The sequence below is a fragment of the Corvus hawaiiensis genome, chromosome 5 (assembly GCF_020740725.1).
Source record: "Corvus hawaiiensis isolate bCorHaw1 chromosome 5, bCorHaw1.pri.cur, whole genome shotgun sequence".
NCBI classification, from domain to species: domain Eukaryota; kingdom Metazoa; phylum Chordata; class Aves; order Passeriformes; family Corvidae; genus Corvus; species Corvus hawaiiensis.
In genome coordinates this window covers 33,107,688-33,128,030 of record NC_063217.1, presented here as the reverse complement: position 1 = coordinate 33,128,030, position 20,343 = coordinate 33,107,688, and the positions used below count along the sequence as shown (strand labels likewise).

The window sequence follows — 20,343 nt, the reverse complement described above, 5'->3', positions numbered from 1 at the left end:
AAACTGAATCTAGATCTGAAACGGAAACACTTGAGTTCAACATTCATGCTGATCAAAAGGTTTATAATGTGCTCCTTCTTTAACAAATTGGTTAATTTCAAGAAAAATTCTACATTCTACAGGGGTCATAAAGCTGGGAGAGAACAGAATGTCACCTTCTGAAAGCTAATTGGCTGTGGAAGATATACTTAATGAAAGGATTTTCAAACACAGGAAGTTTTAAGTCATGCTTAGTGCTTGTTATTGGTAATGGAGTCAAAGGCACATGCAGGTAAATGGAGTTTATCAACCTTGTACTGCCTGGCCTGGTACACCAAATAGATGAGTTTATCCACTGTAAAAATTGCTACTATAACACTGGGTTTAAAATACATTTGCTTTTCAACCACCTCACTCTCAATATTCCTCATTGCTTTTCTTTGACACATTCTGTTGCAGCCTGGATTTTATGTTCTTTTCACTGGGAATTTACTTTTACAGATGTTTACTGATTAGTATAGCTACAAAATAGAGCAATTGAGTGAATAATAATTTGAACAGAAGGAGACATATTGTACACAGTATTACTTTATATATTACTTCTAACGTATGTTTTACTGGAAGCCTTTTGTCTTTGTAAAAAACCCATCTCCAAATCCAAATGAACAACTGACTCTCTGATCTCTTTCCTGGAGAGATGTGGAAAATAGTAACAGGATGGTGATTTACTTGCCAAAAATAAGCTAGTTAGATTGCATCAGCTGTACTCAATACTTCCAAGGATTTAGAAAGTAAAAAATCAGACTATAGATGCTTTCTTGATTAAATTAGGTCCTGATAACTACGGATATTAATTGATAACTATGATTACATTAGGTCCTGATACCTGACAATGTCTAAGACATCAGCTATGGATTTAAAAGGTCTACTGTCCTGGTAACACATCTTTAATCTCATAGGTTATTTGTCTTGATTTACTTTCTCAATATAATAAAACTAGTTTCAAAATCACAACAATCTAATAAGAGAGAAGTAGAGATAATAAAAATGTTAGGGTTTATATATTGTGGTGGAATTAATAGTCCTCATTTAGTCAATTTTCTTTTTAGAAAGAACAAGTTAGAACAAGCAGTTGACACTGGAAAATCCTTGTTATAAATCCAGCTTTTCAGGTGAAAATTATGCACATAAGAATAAACAAGCCAGCCTTTCATGAAAGATCCAAAGCTGTTGCTTCACATCACATCCCCTGGGGCAACGCACCAGGTGATAGGAGGCAGTTGCTACCAACATATTGTACAACACATCATCAGCAGTTTTCTGCCAACTAATATGGTCTCCTCTTACCTTTTGCCCTTGATGGAGAAGAAGGAGATGAGCTAGTTAAAGGCTTCCTAAGGGTGGTACATGGGCCCTGTGTGTCTGTACAGCCCAGGTTAGGTCTGTTTGCATTCTGATCACTGTGTGCCCTCTGATGACTTACAGCAGGTTCTGACTTCCTTCGTTTTCTGTAGTCACTCGCAGTACTTGCAGAACTACAGAAAAAAAGCAGCATCAGTAGCAGTCTGATTCTGAGATCAGAATTCAGAATTTAATAAGTAAGCTCATAATTATATTATTGGTTTATAGATTTAAAAATGCCAGAACAAATAGATGAAAAACACGTAACAGGAAGAAGCACTGGTCTCACACATCTTACAGCCTACTTCACAGGGAAAAGATGAATTTGTTCTTAACCTGATTGTTTTAAAGTTTTACAAAATTACAATGCCATTTTCTCTGAAATATATGCATCAAGTTTCTTTAGACTATTTTTTGGAAAGCTAGAATTTAAGTACAAAGATAGGAAAAAGACAGATCAAGAACAGTCAGGGCAGCATGCTTAGGAAAACAGCACAGAATATGCTGCAGGCAGTAAGGGTAAAGGATAAATCACTGCTGTTCAGAGAGAAGCTCAGGGATGGTAGTGGAAAGACACAGAACACAGTGTGGTTTATTTTGAATGTAAACACTAAGTCCTTGTAAAACTATAATAAAATTATACATCCATATCAAAATCAACACCCTCTCCAAGCATCTAATTTGCCAGTAGCTCACAAGGTGAATGCTAAAATCTGACTCTTCACAAAATCTGCTGATTTCAGGTCCAAAAGAAGACCCTCAGGCTGGATAAGCTGTGTCTGCTGAAATAATAGATGGTATTTCTTACCTAGAGGGCCTGTCCAGGCCTCTGTCTGTTGAATAGTGATGATATAAGGAAGCCTGTGAAAACAAATACATGGATTGTTATATGTTTGTATTTGAAAAAAGAGTGACAATTTTTGCTTATCATGTTTGATGACTCTTTGTTACTCTGTGACAAATCCTATAGCAACAGCCCACAATGATTAACATCCTGGGCACTCTGTCATAGACACTACAACATTTCATGAGAATAAATTATCCAGCTTTTAAAAAGCATCGCTAGATTTCATTTCCTATTCTACTTCAGCAACAATTTTTCCTTTAAAGCACTACTAAATAATGATCCAAATCATGCTTTTCTATACACTTTTCAAAACCAGATATAGAACAGCTGAAACAAATCTTTACTATAAAACCATAAAAATCTGAAAATAATTCCTTCATGTACATGTGAGGTCTGCAAAGCTTCTCCTCATCCCCCAGTTACTCACCAAAATCCCACAATCAATTATAGCCAGCAACTTTTGTAAATCCCATTATGTTTGTGGTCAGCAACTGGCCTTATACACCTTACAATCCTGGTAAGAACAGTTCTCATCCTAGAACATTAGTCATTTCTTATGGAGTTACAGGTGTAGCTACTGCACGAACACTGGGAGATGGAACTTCCATAATTATATTATTAATACAAAGTCAACCTTAAATGACCACTAATTTTAAATTAACCATTTCAAGCCTTTGGTCAGAATTAAGTGATACTACAATTCTGGTAACCAGGTATGAATCTACAATGAACTGCATGGCTCCTGGGGTATTTCTTCATGGGTACAAAGAAGTGAATTTCAAGAATTAAACTTCTGTCAAGTTCTTGGCATGTCGCTTCAGTTAACCCAATGGACTAGAAATAAGACTATCATAAAGATTTCTAAGATGCAGGAAATATTTTTCCCCTCTATAGAGAACCTTCTTGGCTTTTTCCCAGCGTGGAAAAATCTTTGTACTGAAGCACTGCAGTAGTAATGGCACTCACGGCCTGTAGAAGTCCTTTCTTTTGTTAGATTTTTTCCCCCAGTGATTTGATTTGCAAGTTCATGAATAGAACTTTACCCTGGTTTGTTAACTGACACTTAGGTATAATACCTCCAGAAGTCACCTGTAGTCTTAGAATATTTGGGAACAGATTTTGTAGGACTGTGCACTTTAAAAGACATTCTAGAGTAACTGTTTAAACTGCTTTTACAGGTGGGACACTATAAAGACAATATGGTTGTTCCCTTAGAGTTCATTTGTCAGTTGGCTTTAAGACCTGAATCACATACGAAGTGATCCCATCACGACACTAACTGAAGCTTTAATTTTTGTATTATACTAGAATTCACTATACTGTGGGACAGAGAGAGTCACGCAAACATGCCCCAATATGAATCAAATGTTATCTAAAACTTGAGCTAAGAAAATTTCATTTTTTAAGTACTTTTTAACTCTAATGTAATTTAATCACATCAAAATCAGGTAAAAAAAATCTGACTTTTGGAAAGAATGGCTGCTGAGGTCAATAATTCAAAGACTTTAAAGCTACTTTCCAGAGAATATAAGTCTTCTAGAACATATTTAAAGTGACTTCTGCATAAGGTTAAAATATGTCTATTTTTTCTTAAAAGTAGGTTTTTTGATGTGTGGGCCAGTATTCATGTATTTCTCCTGTGTTACTACTTATTACTACTATTGTTTTCACTGTTAAGTACTGTTATGTTCCTAAATTCCAGTTTGGATCAGAATGACATGCTGTATAACCTCAAAGGTAGAATCCCTCCTCAAGTCATTCTTCACCTGCATCTCAGTTACAGCAGAGAATGACAAGCATGCAACCCTGAGCATGAGCACTACAGGAGGAAGGAGAAAGTAGCATTAAAAAAATACCAAAGGCAATTTGTCCACCTACTAGGGATTCCTATTATGTTCATTCTTTGCAAATTAACATGTCCTCAAGCCACGCTCATCTACTATTTCCAGGCTGTGCATGAGAGATCTTCACAGAAACTGGGAATTAAGCTATCCAAGTTACCCAAGAAGAGCAAGGTGAGGTAGAGAGACATGTATCCCATTCTCACGGAAAGGGAAGTGTGCATCAGTGGTGTCACAAGGACAGCTCTCCCACTAGGATACATCTGTTGAAGACAGGCCCCCAGCATTACTGATTGTGTGCCCAGCTTCTCTCATGTTTCCATCAGTAAAGGTTTGCCTCATTCACACAATGATGTACGCTCTGCCAGGTGGCTTTCTATGCAGTGGTGCCCCACATAAGTGTTTTTCCATGGTGGGAGAGCACACAAGACTGTGGCATATGATCAAGCCTCTTATTTTTAGCTGCTAAATTTTCTAAAACCAACTTATTTTTCTGCAAATAAAACTGAAGTTATTTCTTATAAGTTTTAATTTCCTATCCAAACATAGATTTCAAGGTGTTTTTTAAATCATCTGTCATTGCATTGTTCTTAGATGATAAATAAACTATTTATGATATCTTAATATGAAAACTGATCTGAGGATGTGAATGTGAAGAACAGAAACAGACACTTGTAATATTTGAAGTCCATAACCTAGCTCAAAAAATCAGTGGATTTAAACATTAGAAAGAAGGGGCACAGTAAAACCAAATCCGTACTATCTGCTGCAGGAAAGGAGTAAAGAATCAAACCTCCTTTCCGCAAAGAGATTAAATACAAGCCTTTTGTATTAAATATAAGCTTTTTGAAGCCAGTTGTGTTATGGAAGTGATGCTGATGATCATCAGATATTCTCAAACAATAAACCTTCCATTAACACCTAGGAAATTATCCCTATTTTATTTCTCAGTATCTGGAATGTGTATTGGGCTCATGATGAGTGCACTACTGATCACCTCTTCTGTCCAAACAAAATATCCTGCTATTTGTCTTTTAAAATAGATTCTGAGGAAGGTATCTATTCCTGAATTTTTAATGTTCACATAGTTCATATTTTCAAGTTTTTCTTTACACCCTCTGAACGCTGAAAAGTACTTTGTGACGATTCTCCCACCACTTCCAAATTCAGTGATTTTAAGGTATATCCAATACTGTGAGGTCTGTCTGCAATAAAACCATAGAAGCCAGACACAGCGTTGCTTCCACCAACAGCCAGTACAACCACAGTACGCAAAGGCCTCAGGTCTGTGTGCTTGCCTACACTACCAATAAAACACACATTCAGCCTGTCCTGGAAAACGTCCGAATCTCATTTCAAAACTGGCCACAACCATCTTCCTCCTCTTGACCACTCACTGCCACGGTCTGGAACCAGCAGAGGAAGGAAACTCGGGACCACAGGTGATTTCTTAGAACTGTTGCACGAGGTGGTACAACCACTGCAGATAAACTGCTACTGTGGATTCTTTTGTGAAGATGCCAACCACTTCCATTAGCGACCACCGATCACCTGTGATGTGACAGTGGCCAAATGGCCCGAGGCAGTGATTGCTTCCCACCACTTGTAGTGGCTCCACAGCTATACAGATCATGATGTCACTCCCAAGGGCGGAGCAGATCCCCACTGTCTCCTATGGAAGGCTATGGGTAAATCACACCATGGAAACCATACCAGAGGGAATTTCCTCATCCACAGCATTCCCCAAGCCATAGACAGTGTGTTAGTGATCAGCCTAAGACGGCTAGAAGTGTGTATCATGCCAAAATTGACTGCTGGGTTACTAGATGGCTTTTGCTTTTCATCCTTTAAGATTCCCTTATCATCTTGAATGTAACTTGCCCTTTTATCCTTTATTTGGTGCTGGCTTTGAGGTTTTTTCTATATGACAGATCCTGTATGCTGCCCATTCTACAACACCAATTTTTACCACAGGCATATGTAGAATGTGTGGAGTTTATACCTTCTCTCCATAGGTAGAGCTTAATTGATGTGACATACAGAGGAAAGGTGAAAGTAAACACTGCATGTTGTTATTTTTTACTGCTTCTTTTACTGTTCACAGCTGTCCTGTCAGGTCTTGGGCATTGACTCACTTTTAGATGGTGCAACTGAACACGTCTCTCCTACTCCCCCATCTCCAAAGATAATTAGTCATCTTGCAGAATATTCAACACTGCTCTATATGAATAAAGGCCACTTGAAAAAATTAATTAAATACTGGAGATGACAACTCCAAACTACCAAATACAGACTTTTTGGAATACTCTGATTTCATTTTTATTAAAAAAAATAGATATATATTTAAAATTAAACAGTATTTTAGCTGTTTTCATGCATCAAGGCTTTAATTATGACTGAAAATGAAGCTAGCGAAAGTAGGCAAAAAATAAAAAGTAAATATCAAATAGGTTTGTTAGCATGATGGTTATAATACTTTATCAAGTTATTTTGAATAGTCTCCCCCTCCAGAGAAATATTAAGTTGCTGTAGTTTTTGAACATGATTTATCATATTCAAAGATTATTAAAATTTCGAAATTAAAGACAGGAGTTTATGTAAATTAATCCAAGAGAAAACCAGTGTTACTTAATAGCCATTTTACCCAGACCTACTCAACACGGGAATATTTCAAAGTCATGTTAGGGCTTTTAAATTGTCTTCCTCAATGTATTGAAAACCAACAGGAATTAGAAAAGGCCTAGAAGCTTTTTCTTTCAGAGAACTGGCCCCAAATGTCACAAGTATGAGGTTTTTCTAGATACACAGAAAGCTTAAAACCAAACCAGAGTAAATTGCAAGCAATTAACAATTTAAGACCACAATTTGAGTTTAACTTTTGGAGACACTACGGAAGATGAGAGTGAATCGCAAATATGAATGAAGTAAAGCCACCACATGAAGCAAAGTTGCCAGTAGAGGATTCACTGACTTTTGCCCTAACGCTGTAAAAATGGGGAGGGAGTGGAGAAGGAATGAAAGCCTGAATCTCTCCCACTCAGAGTAGGGCAATGACAGCCCACTACCTGATCTTGATGAATTTTATTTGGAGTACTGACAGCAACTGTCAATCCTGAGTTACAAATTACAACAGTACTATTAATTGCTGCTTTACCTGATGAGCAACCTCAGTCATAAATACTTAATTGGAGAAATGACAGCTTAGCCACAAAGGCTTCCACTTGACACATAGAATTTGCAGTCAGATATTTTAATTAAAAAAATATACTGTGCTGAAGGATTAATTGTGCAATGCACTTGCCCAACTCTGAAAAGTGGGAATTTGTCAAAGAGTTAGAGACGTATGGACTGTTGTGTAATTCTGGGTGTTAATCTCTGAGAAGTTTTGGGGATAAGGACTCACAGTTCCTAGGATAATAAGATCAACATCCAAATGCACTAGTGATCTGGAAAGATATGAAGACAAAGATACAATGATCGTGAATTAGAAATGTCTCATAGCTATCAGAAGGAAACCACTAAATTTTAACAAACTTAAGACATAAATGGTGAGCATTCCAACCCTTCTTCCCAAGAGAATCATCTGAAAAATAACCATTCATTTACCTCATTGGAAACACCAGAAGAACTCTCTTGAACATAGTCCAAAAGCTTTTTAGGTGGCTGCGTCATAAAAGCAGAAGTGTAGAGATGAAATGGAGTAGAAGCAATGGCAGCAAGGAATGAAACATGGGGAAAAGGTGACACAGTTAGAAATTAAGTGCTGACAGTGTCAGATACAAAGAGTGACACACATGGGTAGAATGGAAGGATAAATTTGTTATTTTTTAAATATCTTAATAAAATGTTAGTAACTTTAGGTGGTAAAATTTACAACTGGGATGTTTGAAGAAATACCAGCAGTTTTTAATACTGAGATAGAAGAGTATAAAGCATCACAGTTATGCTCTGTTGGAGGAATTTCAATATATTTTATCTTAAAAATTATCATTATCAGTATAATATTGTTGAGATATGGTTCATCAGAAGAATTTATCTGTACTGTTTCTGTCTACCTAGAGGGAGGAATGACAATATGGTTTCAATAGCTGGATAATGGACATAAAAAGTAGTCAATGAAAATGTGATAACATTATAGACCACTGCACAAGAAATTAAACCCAGATACATTTAACTTCTATTTTTTAAAATTTTCAGTGGGTATTCAATGGATAATGTTTTAAAATGCTATGATTAAAACATCAAGGCTTTAAAAGAGTGTATGTGATTGGCTTTCTCTTCTGCTCTCCCTGAAGTAGCAGGGAGTTCTGATTTTGGCTTATGGATAGCTACAGAAACTGACTAAGGTGCCTGGTTCCAGGATGTCCTCCAAGGCCCTGTGTCAAGTGCTCAGGTTCCTCATGTAGCCTGGCATGTCACTAATTAAAATTCTGATGGGCCTCCAGAGAATTGTTAGCTAACAGGGAAAGAAAAGAATGGAGATATCTTAAACTCTGATACTCTAAAGCTCATGTCTACTTCAGATTTCCTGCCTGTGGCCAGATGCTTTTGTTTTTTAATCTCCAAAAATCTTGGGGAGGACCCTGGGGAGCTATGAGAATGCTCAAAAAGACTGAGGGAATGCTTGGGTTTACTTCCCTCCTTTTTCTAAGGGGATTTTAACTTCTGTCTTCTACCTGGTGGATATTCCAACTATCCTCTTAGACATTCTTCTGGGATGAAGACATTTGCTATCCTTTTTCCTAAAGATATTAGAGTGTACAGGAAAGAATTTGAGCTCTGTGGAGCCAGAGAGGGAGTGTGCAAAAGCAAGAGCGGGTGCATTTCCAACCTAGTTGTTAAGGCATTGTGCAGGGAGGAAGTGAAACCTAGTCCTCAGTCTTGCCTCAAGGACAGTGTTACTGTTTTACCCTTGTAAAAAATATACACACAGCCTTTAGTGCTTAGACACAACTAAGCCTATGGTATTTGCAGAAGAACTGCAAGTGCTTAAGAATTCAAATGTGAAAAATGGAGATATTTCTGATTTTTAGCTGTTTCAACCAGATAGAACTCCTCAGGTTTATAATTTTAAACATGAGTGCTTGCAGTGGGTCTAAACCAGCATCTGTTTGCCAGAGCCCTTTTTCTGGGTAATACCTATTTGTGAAAATTGGAGCAGAACTGAAGTCTGTTGGTTAAAACAGGTGTCCAGCTTGAAAAAAGAGCAAACCTGTATCTCTGCGTTCAGGTACAAATTACATATTCTGCATGTGTGCATATAAGTGATGAAAAAAAGGCAAAAAACCCTCAGTATTTCCTGCCATAAGAAATTTGTCTATGGCTTCATACATTTAAATTTTGATATAGTCCTTTAAGTAAAATACATGATTTGTAACTTAGTATCCCTAACACAAACTGACATGTTTTTCTGTCCTGGAAGATTGTTCAAAATAATGCAGCCAAATGCAAAAATGTAGGGAAACTAGCGAACATCCCTGTTTATCATGAAATTTGTTATTAAATACTTACACACTATTATATGTCTAATACATACTCCTTCTTAAAGCTATTACTGTAACTACTCTGGCAAGTTAAGAGTCTATTTGAAAAAAAAATACTTATATTCATGGGACTTCACTGCCCTTCCTCAAAAAAAAATTATATTAATTTTACTGGCATATACTTGCTGAATCTGGTAATTTAAATTCCTAATTCTAAAAATATTTTTTCCTAATGTGTAAATACCAACATTCTGTCCTCACTTACCAGACGTCCAAACTCCAGCTCTGAAAAGAATTTATACCAGGGTTCGTTTTCTAAATCTATGTCATCTGGGTTTATGCGATCAGTCTGGAGCAGTTGTGAAGGAAAAGGGAAGGAAAAGGCATACACTGAGCAAAGTGCTAGAAATGCTATGTCACTCAAACAACAAACAAACAGACATAAAACAAATATGGGGAAAGAAATGGAATAAAATCAAAGAATGAAGATGGTACTTAAGATAGAGAATATTCTTGTTCAAGAGCTGTCATTGACTGGTAGCTTTAATACTTTGCTTTTTGTTGATGTTCTTCCAAGGACTGGAAGATGTTAAATGTTTTAAAATTACACCTTTAAAGCTAAGAGGGCTCTTTGACCTTTTCTTTAACATCACTGCATTAGTTAATTACATTTAATGCTGCTAAAGATTCCTTGTTAGGAAGATGGTTTAAATGATTGTCTTCTCCAGCATAAGCAAGAAATTGCCCATCTAATCAGCATTAAAGACACAACTTTATCTGTATTGCTTTCGGTCATTCCTTGTCTTCTCAACAAAGCATGTTAATTCTGAATCTTGATGTCTTGAAGCAAGCGCTGAGCAGAGATAAGGAAGTTATGCATCATGCAAGCATCACTATGTTGAGAAGCCACTTCAGCACATGAAAAGGAACTGGTGTATTTTAGTCCTATGGTCAAAACATAGGGAACAAAAAAATTATGTATTCCATAATATTTGTTTCAGTAGTACTGTGAAATGGTTTATCTCACATGGCCTTGTTGACATAATGAAGCATTTTTGTTGACAGTGAAATACATTGTTTTCATCTGAAAATTCTCACAGGCAAGGGATAAAGTAGCAATTGAAGATAGCATTAAGGAAATTCTTCAGTGAACAGAAGAATAATTGACAGATTTATTCAAGTAGCATGAAAACATGACGGTGCAAAACAGTACAGATCTAGATGGGATATCTAATCGACTGTAAACTTGGCTGCATTAATTACTTTCTAAATAGCTTCAGTTTCTTCGTAGCATCTGATGTAGGCTTTCGTGCAGCACAGAATTACAGTGAACTGTTGGGTTAAAGGTCTCTGAAACAGAGAAATCCTCTTGTTAAAGACATTTCTGAATTTAAAATCTGGTTCTCCGAAAGTGTAATTATCAGAACCTAGACACTAATTATGATGTGCCCTAGAAAACAATCATCAAAGAAAACAGGGTCCTGCATAAAAAATGATACTGGTGATCAAGTATGTAACACTTTTTCCTCTGGAGTCAAACTGTCACCAATACACCAGAGCAATCACATAGAGCTACTTCTGCTTTCTGCAAAAGATAACATTGTGCTCATGACTATTTCATGTAATTAGACATCTTACAGGACTTTTCTTGCTGCTTTTGATATTACTGTGACAGCCTGCCAACTCTGCTCTCTTGAAAGGTCAAAACCCCTTCAGAACTACCTTGGTGCTCACATATATATGAGCTGTTCATGCAATATCTGGACCCCGACTGTTCTTTTATACACTTATCTTCACAGTGTCCTTTCAAATAGGGGAAGTAATATTCCTGTGAATGGAAAGGGAAGTGAATGTCACTGATTAAAAATTTGCTGTGCTCCACAGCTGGGTTACAAAGTGAAGCTGTTCTGGAGTTTTGCCCTGAGATTTCCACCATCCACAGCTGTATCTCAGCAGTACTAAGGACAAGGGCTTGAACTCAACTATAGATCTCCAAGTTTTTATTAGAGAAACACCACTGAAATTAGTTTCATGAACTGACTGCTAAAAAATGTGTGGATTTAATAGAGACTATGACTAATTTAAGAAAAAACCACAGAATTCTCTTCTACAGAGATATGAAGACATGAGGGCAAAAAATGACAAATTCGTAATGCAGAAGATAACTTTGCTGTGTATCAACCTGGTTCCCATTACAGAGAAAGCTTGCCATATTTAGAGGTTTTTTGCTTACCTTAAAAAAAATTCCACAATTTACATTGTTATATATAATTATATGGATAATCTGAGGAGACATTACTGAACAATTCTTTACCATCCTTTCTCCGAACTAAGTTACCATATGTTGATATATTGCATGCTTTTACCTTTATATTCTACCAAAAAATTAATTTGCATAGAAATTTTGATATCAGCAAATGGGTGTATTTACATAAAATAAATAAATAAATAAATCACTTGAAATGTATATAGGGTTGGAGTTGTGGAGCTTTTGGCACTAGAAATCCAGGCCTACTGACATTACTTGCTTGGGTAGCAAGTGCCAGCCTTGTGAGCCTCAAGGTGCCCTGAAGAGCAGCAGCCCCACACCTACACAGTGATGGACCCATGTCCCTCCTTGCCAGGAGGCAAGATCAGCTGGGCTCCCCCCAGCCAGCCAAGGAGATAAAAATGAGAATGGGAGTTGCCTCTCTTTTCAACTTCAAATACTCTTGCAATTAGCTGCAAGCTTAAAACTCCTCCTATTTCTGCCGGTAAAGTAAAATCTAGAAAGAGTGTATTTTATCTAGCTTCTAAGTTTACAGTTCTTCTCGTGTAGTAGTTGCAAATGAAATGAGACTGTTACAAAGTATGTACAGCTAACTCCACGCAGACAAGTCCCACTTCAATTTACAGCTTCAACCGCAGAGGGCAGCAAACAAACGGAAACTGAGCACTGAAGTCTGCAAATGCCCTGCTGCCTGCCAGTTCTGGAGGGGACTGCATTCCCTGTTCTACCAAGATCAATGCCCAGGCAATTGATTTGGCTTGGGTTTTGGAGTCAGTTTTGCTGACAGACCTTTTTCTATTATCTCTGCTTCTAAGAGACTTAAAATGAATGAATCATTTTGACTTAAAAGTTGCACTTGGCTTAGTCTCACAAAGTATCTCCCAAACTACTGAAATAGAAGGTAAAAGCAATAAAGGAAAATCCCTTTTTATGACTTGTCAGTCAAGTAATGTTCCTACAATCTATCCTTCATCTAGTAATTTAGTAATATTTTATTTGTTGAAAATATACTACTAAAGATCACTAAGTAACCTTACTCCTTTTGCCTTTTGCAACAGATGGTCAACACAACACTGCATTGGCATACTCAAGTATAGAACACAGACAATGAAAAAAATTACATCTGTAGTATTACATGTAGCTTTGCCTGTTCTTGATTTGATACACAAATAGACATTCACAGGTAATAATCAAAACTGTGCATCTAAACTCACAAGTTTAGGTCCTCACATGTAAACCAATATTTTGCATTTGCAGGTTCAGACACCAAACTGAAGCCTGTCTGGAACAGTTGGCTGAGATGTCTGTTGTAAATTTGAGTTTGTCATTTTATTATCTCTAAAGAATTTGGTTTTGCTTTTCCATTTTTTTTTTCTTTTGGACTATTTTTAAACAGCTGTGGTAGCTCCAAGTCTACTACCAGATGGACTTAGTCTATTTCTTTATAAGAAGAAATATTTTTTTAATGACATATTAAGCATACCAAGCAGAACATTCTGATAACCAGCTTGAGATGTTAAAAGCAACCAAATGTGCATGTTCTAAAGAAAATTTCAATTTTTTCACTACAGTAAAAACCAAACAAAATAAAAAACAACAGATGTACATCATGAAGCAAGCCCAGTCTATTTCTGGCATTTGACAAAACAGTAATTTTAAAAAATTTCTTCTAATCATGAATTCCTCTTGCATATAAACTCAGTAGAAAATTTGTATGCTGAACAGAGATTAAAAAACGTAGAACTATAATTCAACCTCACAGTTTTATTTGACTAGCACATGTAGACTTCTATGCTTAGACTAAAACAACTAATGAAAATAGAGGCATTGCTTGTACCAATTTTATGGTTTTTTTATAGTAACACTGAGATTTTTCCTTACATACTCTACTGCAGAAATAGATATATGTACATGGATGAAGGAATTGCTTCTCATATACAAGGTAGAAACTCGTAAATAATAAAATTTAATTTCATTTACACATGAGTAAGATTAAGTTGTTACATTGCCCGTTTACCTATTAATGGAAAGCAAACATCCATTTTAGGAAACAAGTCCATGGTTTTGATGACATTGGAGAAAAAGAGGAGTATTTTTTTGAATTGCAGACACTGCAATGTATTAAGTACATAAAGCTAAATAGCATCTTTGTCAACAGTAGAAATTCCAGACTGATAAAACTGTGATAGCTCCCTATTTTTTTCAACTATGTTACACTAGTGTCAGCACAACTTTCATCTTATATTAATTTCCAAGTTTTTACAGCTCTGAATCATACATAAACAAAAAAATCTCACAATTCTGTACATAAATATTCTTTTCTCAGCTTTTAAAATTTCTGATACAAAGAGATGCTTCCTTGTATGTACATCAGCTAAACCTAAACTTTTAGTCTAAGCTTCAGATGATAAAATATGACCTTACCCTTGATGGATACTGCTTATTAGGTACAACATGACTAAAGCTTTTCTGCATGAAAACATTTTAAGGACCAAACAAAGCCCAAAATTCCATCTCTTGATTTAGATCAGCAAAAGTAAAATGCATAAGCAAGTAGAAAAAAGGATTCAGGAACAGTCAGCAAACCTCACTTTTTTGTTATTTCATTAGTTTGCTAGAATTGAAAAACTAGCTCTGATGATATTCATTAGCAGTGCAATTCTTACATGAATTATTTTTGTTCACATTACATTAGAGGAAAATGTAATTTATTAGAAAAGTGAGGCGATTCTTGGAATACAGTGAAATCAGTATAATTTTCTTATTTGTACCTTGAATCTGCTATTACTCTTTGGCATTGGGAAGGCTGGAAAATTACCTCAGTGTTTATAATGCAGCCATGGGACTTAAAAAGTCCTTGGAACAAATGACACCACCTTTTAAATAAAATTATTTGTTAAGTTCATCTGCACTCAGATACTAATTATACTGATTCATTCCCAGTTCCTATAAAAATGCCAATTTCCTCCTTGAAAAACACATCAGTTCTGAAAGAACTCAGTTTCACAGAAAAAGAGCTTGGTGTATTCTAGCTAACAAAAATTAGATTCCTGCAAAGACCTCAAAAACAAAGGAAAAGGTGCTTGATTCAGGTGTTTCACATTGTTGATATGCTGCATATTCTGAAATTCAAATACTTCCTTAATTTGCTTTAAATTGGCAAAATAAATTCTGTGAACAAGCATGGAATACAGAAGTAAATAACAATCCAGTACTGATTTCATAAAGCTCTTCTTCAAAACTGGACTCCCTCAAACATTTCAACCTCAACGTAAAACTCCAAGAAAAGAAAATACTGCCATTGATACATAACAGCTTTCCTAAAATAAAAAAGTTGTTATTATAGCACAAAGCTAAATTAGAAGGGCTGGGTGAATGTGTCTTTCAGCAAATGAAAACTTCTGTTAATTGTCATTTTGCAAGCACTAAGCACAGCTTTATTCCACAATTGCAATCATTGCTCAGAAAACAGGAATAAAGACCTCCAATTACATGTTAATGGACACTCTGTAATCAGAGCATTTGAGGCTGGAAAGGACCCTCAGATGTCATCTAGCCCAACCTCCTGCTAAAGGTAGGTCTAATCATATCAGGTTGCTCAGGGCTGTGTCAGTCCTGTCTGGGCAACCTTGGCCAGTATTTGACCAAAATCTCCTTAGGTATACAATTCAGCACATCCTGAAAATGCAAATATTTTATTTTTACACATTATTTAATCAGGTATCATATGTGCTGTTAATATTACTGCAAATAAGTGCTGGAGATGCATACCAATTAGAAAAAGCTGTTTCCATCTGTTCTGCCTAACATCCATGAGGTTTGCATGGTGGTGATTTCTTGGGAACACCGAAGATGTAAGTTTAGCAAATAAGCCAAACCCATTTTCAATACAGTCATGAGATAAGAGCAAAGACAAATTGCTGCAAAATGTATTTGAAAAAGGATCTTCAATATCCTCTAAGTGGTTATTATTAGTAGTAAATAATAAAAAGAGAACCTCTTACCAAATCTCTTACTGTATTACCCATTTCATTTATGTGTCTTACCGGTCTTTCGTGCTCAAGGATTGATGACTTTCCTGGCTCATATTCAAAAATACTTCTTGGTTCAGAACGGAACTTGCGAGTATCTACCTTTCTGTCAGGAGGATCCCACTCGTTCCTAAACAACAAACACAAGCAACTGAGCTAATTTACTGTCATCACCACATGCTTTACAGCTCTGTACAACAGAAACCTGCAAAGCCAAATCACATTCAGAATGGTTACTCTTTCCAGATCTCAGCTGTGGAATGTCTAGCCTGGCATCCCAGTGCTTCACTGTATCTTCTTAACCTGTTTACAGCAGGTATGCTCAGTACAGCAAGAAAAACACTAGAGATGTCCAGCCTGTGCTCACTCATACTTTTATTTCAACTAGTAGACCAGTTTAAAAACTTCCCTGCATACCATGTCAAAATACCATGGCACTGCAAACCATTGCAAATAACTATACATGCTTCGTGCACTCTACTAATATAGGCAAGTGGTAGATATTTTTGTCATCACGTAATATGATGATAAGGCCATATTGAAGAAGCTATAAAATTTTCTGAGGCAAAAAATGAGGAATTATTTAAAAAGACAGTGTAATGGTCATTATCCTGATCTGTAGGAGAATTGCTCCTGAATATCCTTGTAAGCAGTATATTGTTTTTCTATCTTGAATCGATAAACAAGAGGAAGAACTTGGCAGTTGAATTCTGAATAGAAATGTATACATTTTCTCTATAATTACAAACTTGCTTTCAATTTAATAGTGCTATCCAAAGAATAAAAACTAACCCATACTACTATATTTTTTCAATCATTTACTATGTCATATTATTTTGGGAGAATACTTAGCTAGTTACAGTGAGAGCTACCTTTTCATGGCAGTTCTTGTAGTACGTACCTCCACTGTACTTGGAAAACTGTAGCTCAAACATATTTTTATTTAACTCTGTGTAAAATGACCCACTGGTAACTCAAAGGTTGGAGGAAAGGGAAGGGGAGATACTACCAGCTATTGTCTGTATTTATGATAAGAAAGACCACACACTGATTAAATTTTATCAGTTCTATTGGTCTTTCTGGTGTGACTTGGTTTGATGTGACCTGACATAATAATGCACATGTCATGTGCCTTAAAAAAATCTATGGGGTAGCTTTTGTTTATAGTATGCTTTCAAGTGCATTTCTGGGACACAGACACCTCTATTTATAAAATGCCCTACATTTCAAGGGAAGTAGCTCTACATGGCTTTATTGTTTATTTTCACTGAGGAAAAAAATTATTTTCAGAGTAGAAAAGGTTGCATTTTTTGAGAATGAACAGGAAAATGGAAATGCTCTGATCAAGTTGCATTATACTGCAAGCCACTGAAGAAAAAAGGATGATACTGAAATTCTGATTCACACTCAGTTCAACTAATTTACAGTGTTCAGCTTTTTATCCTGTGTGGACTATATTTTCGAGCTCAACTGCTAATGCAAACCATATCTTGCCTCTCAGCTATGAAACTGTGATACATGTGGACCTAAGCCTCTTATGTGAGATTTTAAATACTCTGGCTTTATAGGCAATTAAAAAAAGAACCTCTCAATGGCAGGAAAAGATTGACGAGCCATTGCTTTCAGCAGCAGGCAAAGCATAACTAACGTGTTTGGCATCCCCTGGCCTGGAGAACACAGATTTTCACTGCCTGTCTTATCATGCAGGAGATTAAAAGGAGAGGTTAAATAGCCGAGTTCAGTGCTGAGCAGTTATTTCCAAGCTTAAAAGGAACTGCAACAAGTCTTAATTTCTGTGACCAAGGCATTCGGCCTAGCACAGGACAATGTCTCACACGACTTTTAGAGATCAAAGCTAAACAGTTCCACATCTTGGTGTCTTGCTAAAAAAATCTGCACTTCTGTATGACCTGCTAACAAAATTCAAGCCTCATGGCCTCTGCAAGGCAGCCCAACCCTAACCTTTAGCATTTCCTCTTGACAACCTGCCCTCGGCAACAGGGAAGCCAAAATCAGTAACCATCAAGCAATCTCACCTTCCTCTGCAGTGTGTGTATCTACTGAATGACATTTTGGATTGCCACTATCTACAAATTTTTCTAAAAGCCACAGTCGTGTTTTAGTTTTAAACACATACTATGGTCTTCCCTCATAATATTTTATTCAAACTCCTAATTGCTTGAAACTCTTTAATATAATTAAATTTCTACATATAAATATGTTTACAATGTCCAAGCTGACAAAAATGGTCAAATTATCTTCTGTTGCTTGAGTGTAACCAAGAGAGGTGGGCTTGTAGGCATAGATGAAAGGTAAAATACTACCCTTTTAATATATAACATATAAATACCCACACACATATAAATGCATAAAAAGCATAGTATTACATTAACATGTAGTATTAATTAATGTGAACACTAAAGAAGATTTTTGCTTGAGCTAATACTTACAGATATGCTGAAGTCAACAGAATTTGTGCGCAGGTCTCTTGCATGGTTTTATCAAAAGGATAAGCACTTCTTTTCTGAGTTATTCATTACTAACTTTTTCCAGACTGGACTCTAACCCCTGGGACTTGGTTTTGTGCAGAAAATTTGGATAGAAAACCGTGAGATATCTGAAATGCCTCTTTAATCTGTAAACACTGTCTTGGTCTACCAAAATGAAGACTGAAAAAAATGGGGATATAAAGTACTTCTGAGCTCTGGGGAAATGTGGGTTGACTGCTACACTCTTACATAGTTTTGGTCTCCCTTGAATTTTGAATTACATAATTTTTTAGATCCATTCTCTTTGCTTCTGGATACAATAAATGGCCTTTCCTACTCAGAGACAAACTATTGAAGACACCTCCTAGAGCACAGACTGTTCTGAAACACAATAAGCAGGACAAACACACTAATGAGAATAAAAATCCTTAATGCTCATGTTCGCATAATGAATAAGAATAAACACTTCTTTATCACACTGAAGAAATGACAGCACCATGCACGATGCCCAGACTCCTGGCGAAGATCACCCCTCACCACCTGACTGGCCCTTGAATAAAGCCCTTGAAGTCATATTATTCCAGAGCTGCTATTTTACCCTTTGTTATCTTCTGCAATTGGAATGTTGTACTTAGCAAGAACACCTTTTGAAAATGCACTAACTTACTTTTCTGGTGTAGACTTTTGCCTCATACGATGTGGTGGTACTGGAGGTGGCACATGGGGTGGCAGAGGGGATGAGACCTTAAAGGCATTGGAGCTGCTGTCAGAAGCACTTTTGGACAGTGGTCTGTACGTCTGTGTCTTTGCAGCTGGGTGTGCCTGAGCAGAGAAGGATGGACTGTAGCTACCTAACATAAAACAAAACCAGAAACAGTCATGGCATGAGAGTAAGTCTTAAAAAAGCACAACATGGAATGCTACAAAAACCCACAGTAACTCAATAAAACTACAAGGTTACAAAAACATGTACATGCACATTTAAAAGTACATTGCTGTGTATTATGTAGCTCATTGGAGAACTTAGTATATATTTCTACATAAAATTACAAACACATAGATAAAGTGCAGTACAGTTAAAATAAATTCATTACTAATTTGATGGAGGAGCAAATGGGTGTATATATCCATCACAGCTGTTAATGACAGCCTGTAATTAATCTCCAGGCTCATCCTGTTGCTCAGTTGTTCTACGTTCAGAAGGTAGAGAAGAGGCAGGAAACACACCTTTTTTCATTGTTTTAATAATTCATTATTTTGTGATGATAAGGCAATAGTGTATCTTGAAGAGGATCACAAGAGTATAAAGAGATGTCAAACCACTGACCCACAACAAATCCTCTCAACAGCATAGAAAAAGGCACTACTGAGAGCATGTCGAATGCAACAAAAACTGGAATGGAAATATTTTGAATGGCATTTTTGCAGAAGGAACTATGGCTTTTATGCACATAGTCAATTAATGCTTTCATGTCTGCTTTTTTTGGAAATAATTTTACCATATGGCTACAATCTTCTTAAGACACGATTACGTATCTTAGATGAGTATGTCTTTTCTTGCAGCTAAATAACGTCAACATGAATGCCTATAGCAAAAATGGACAAGTTCATAAAAAAATCAGTTTTATTATGCACTCTTGCTGCATATTTTTAAGGTGTATTCAATATATTCTTTTTGTCTTTCCATGTCAGTAATTAGTATTTTAATTTTCACACAGTACTTCCCTTTCCATTTCTGTAAGGAAACTCACAAGGTTACTCACAATCTCTAGTGAAAATAAATGCAACGTAATCAAGAAACTACAGTGTTACAATGTCCCTCTGCAGTAAGAGGTCCACAGCTGCAATTAATTTCTGTAGTAAAAATGCAACTAAAACTTGTTTCATTTGTGGGAAAAAGGCATGAACAACTGAGATCAAGCAAGACAATAAAAAGTGTCTCTACAAGCATTATAAAAGTGAGTGTGAAGAGTTAACTACACCATTACTTGCTGACACTAACA

The 20,343-nt window shown here is 36.3% G+C and overlaps 1 protein-coding gene across 45 annotated transcripts in view; it reads right to left on the bottom strand.

Moving 5' to 3' along the window:
- SORBS2 (sorbin and SH3 domain containing 2) overlaps nt 1-20,343 on the bottom strand; it is a 208,093-nt gene that overhangs the window by 28,471 nt on the left and 159,279 nt on the right. For 33 of the 45 annotated variants that reach the window (XM_048305280.1, XM_048305281.1, XM_048305286.1 and 30 more), the window contains 6 exons: nt 19,008-19,191; nt 15,867-15,981; nt 9,817-9,900; nt 7,675-7,731; nt 2,189-2,241; nt 1,327-1,514 (listed from right to left, as the gene is read on the bottom strand). In XM_048305280.1, coding sequence (XP_048161237.1) covers nt 1,327-1,514; nt 2,189-2,241; nt 7,675-7,731; nt 9,817-9,900; nt 15,867-15,981; nt 19,008-19,191 — 681 coding nt within the window. The remainder of the gene's footprint in view (nt 1-1,326; nt 1,515-2,188; nt 2,242-7,674; nt 7,732-9,816; nt 9,901-15,866; nt 15,982-19,007; nt 19,192-20,343) is intronic. The other 12 variants (XM_048305290.1, XM_048305302.1, XM_048305305.1 and 9 more) reach the window with 1 other exon arrangement.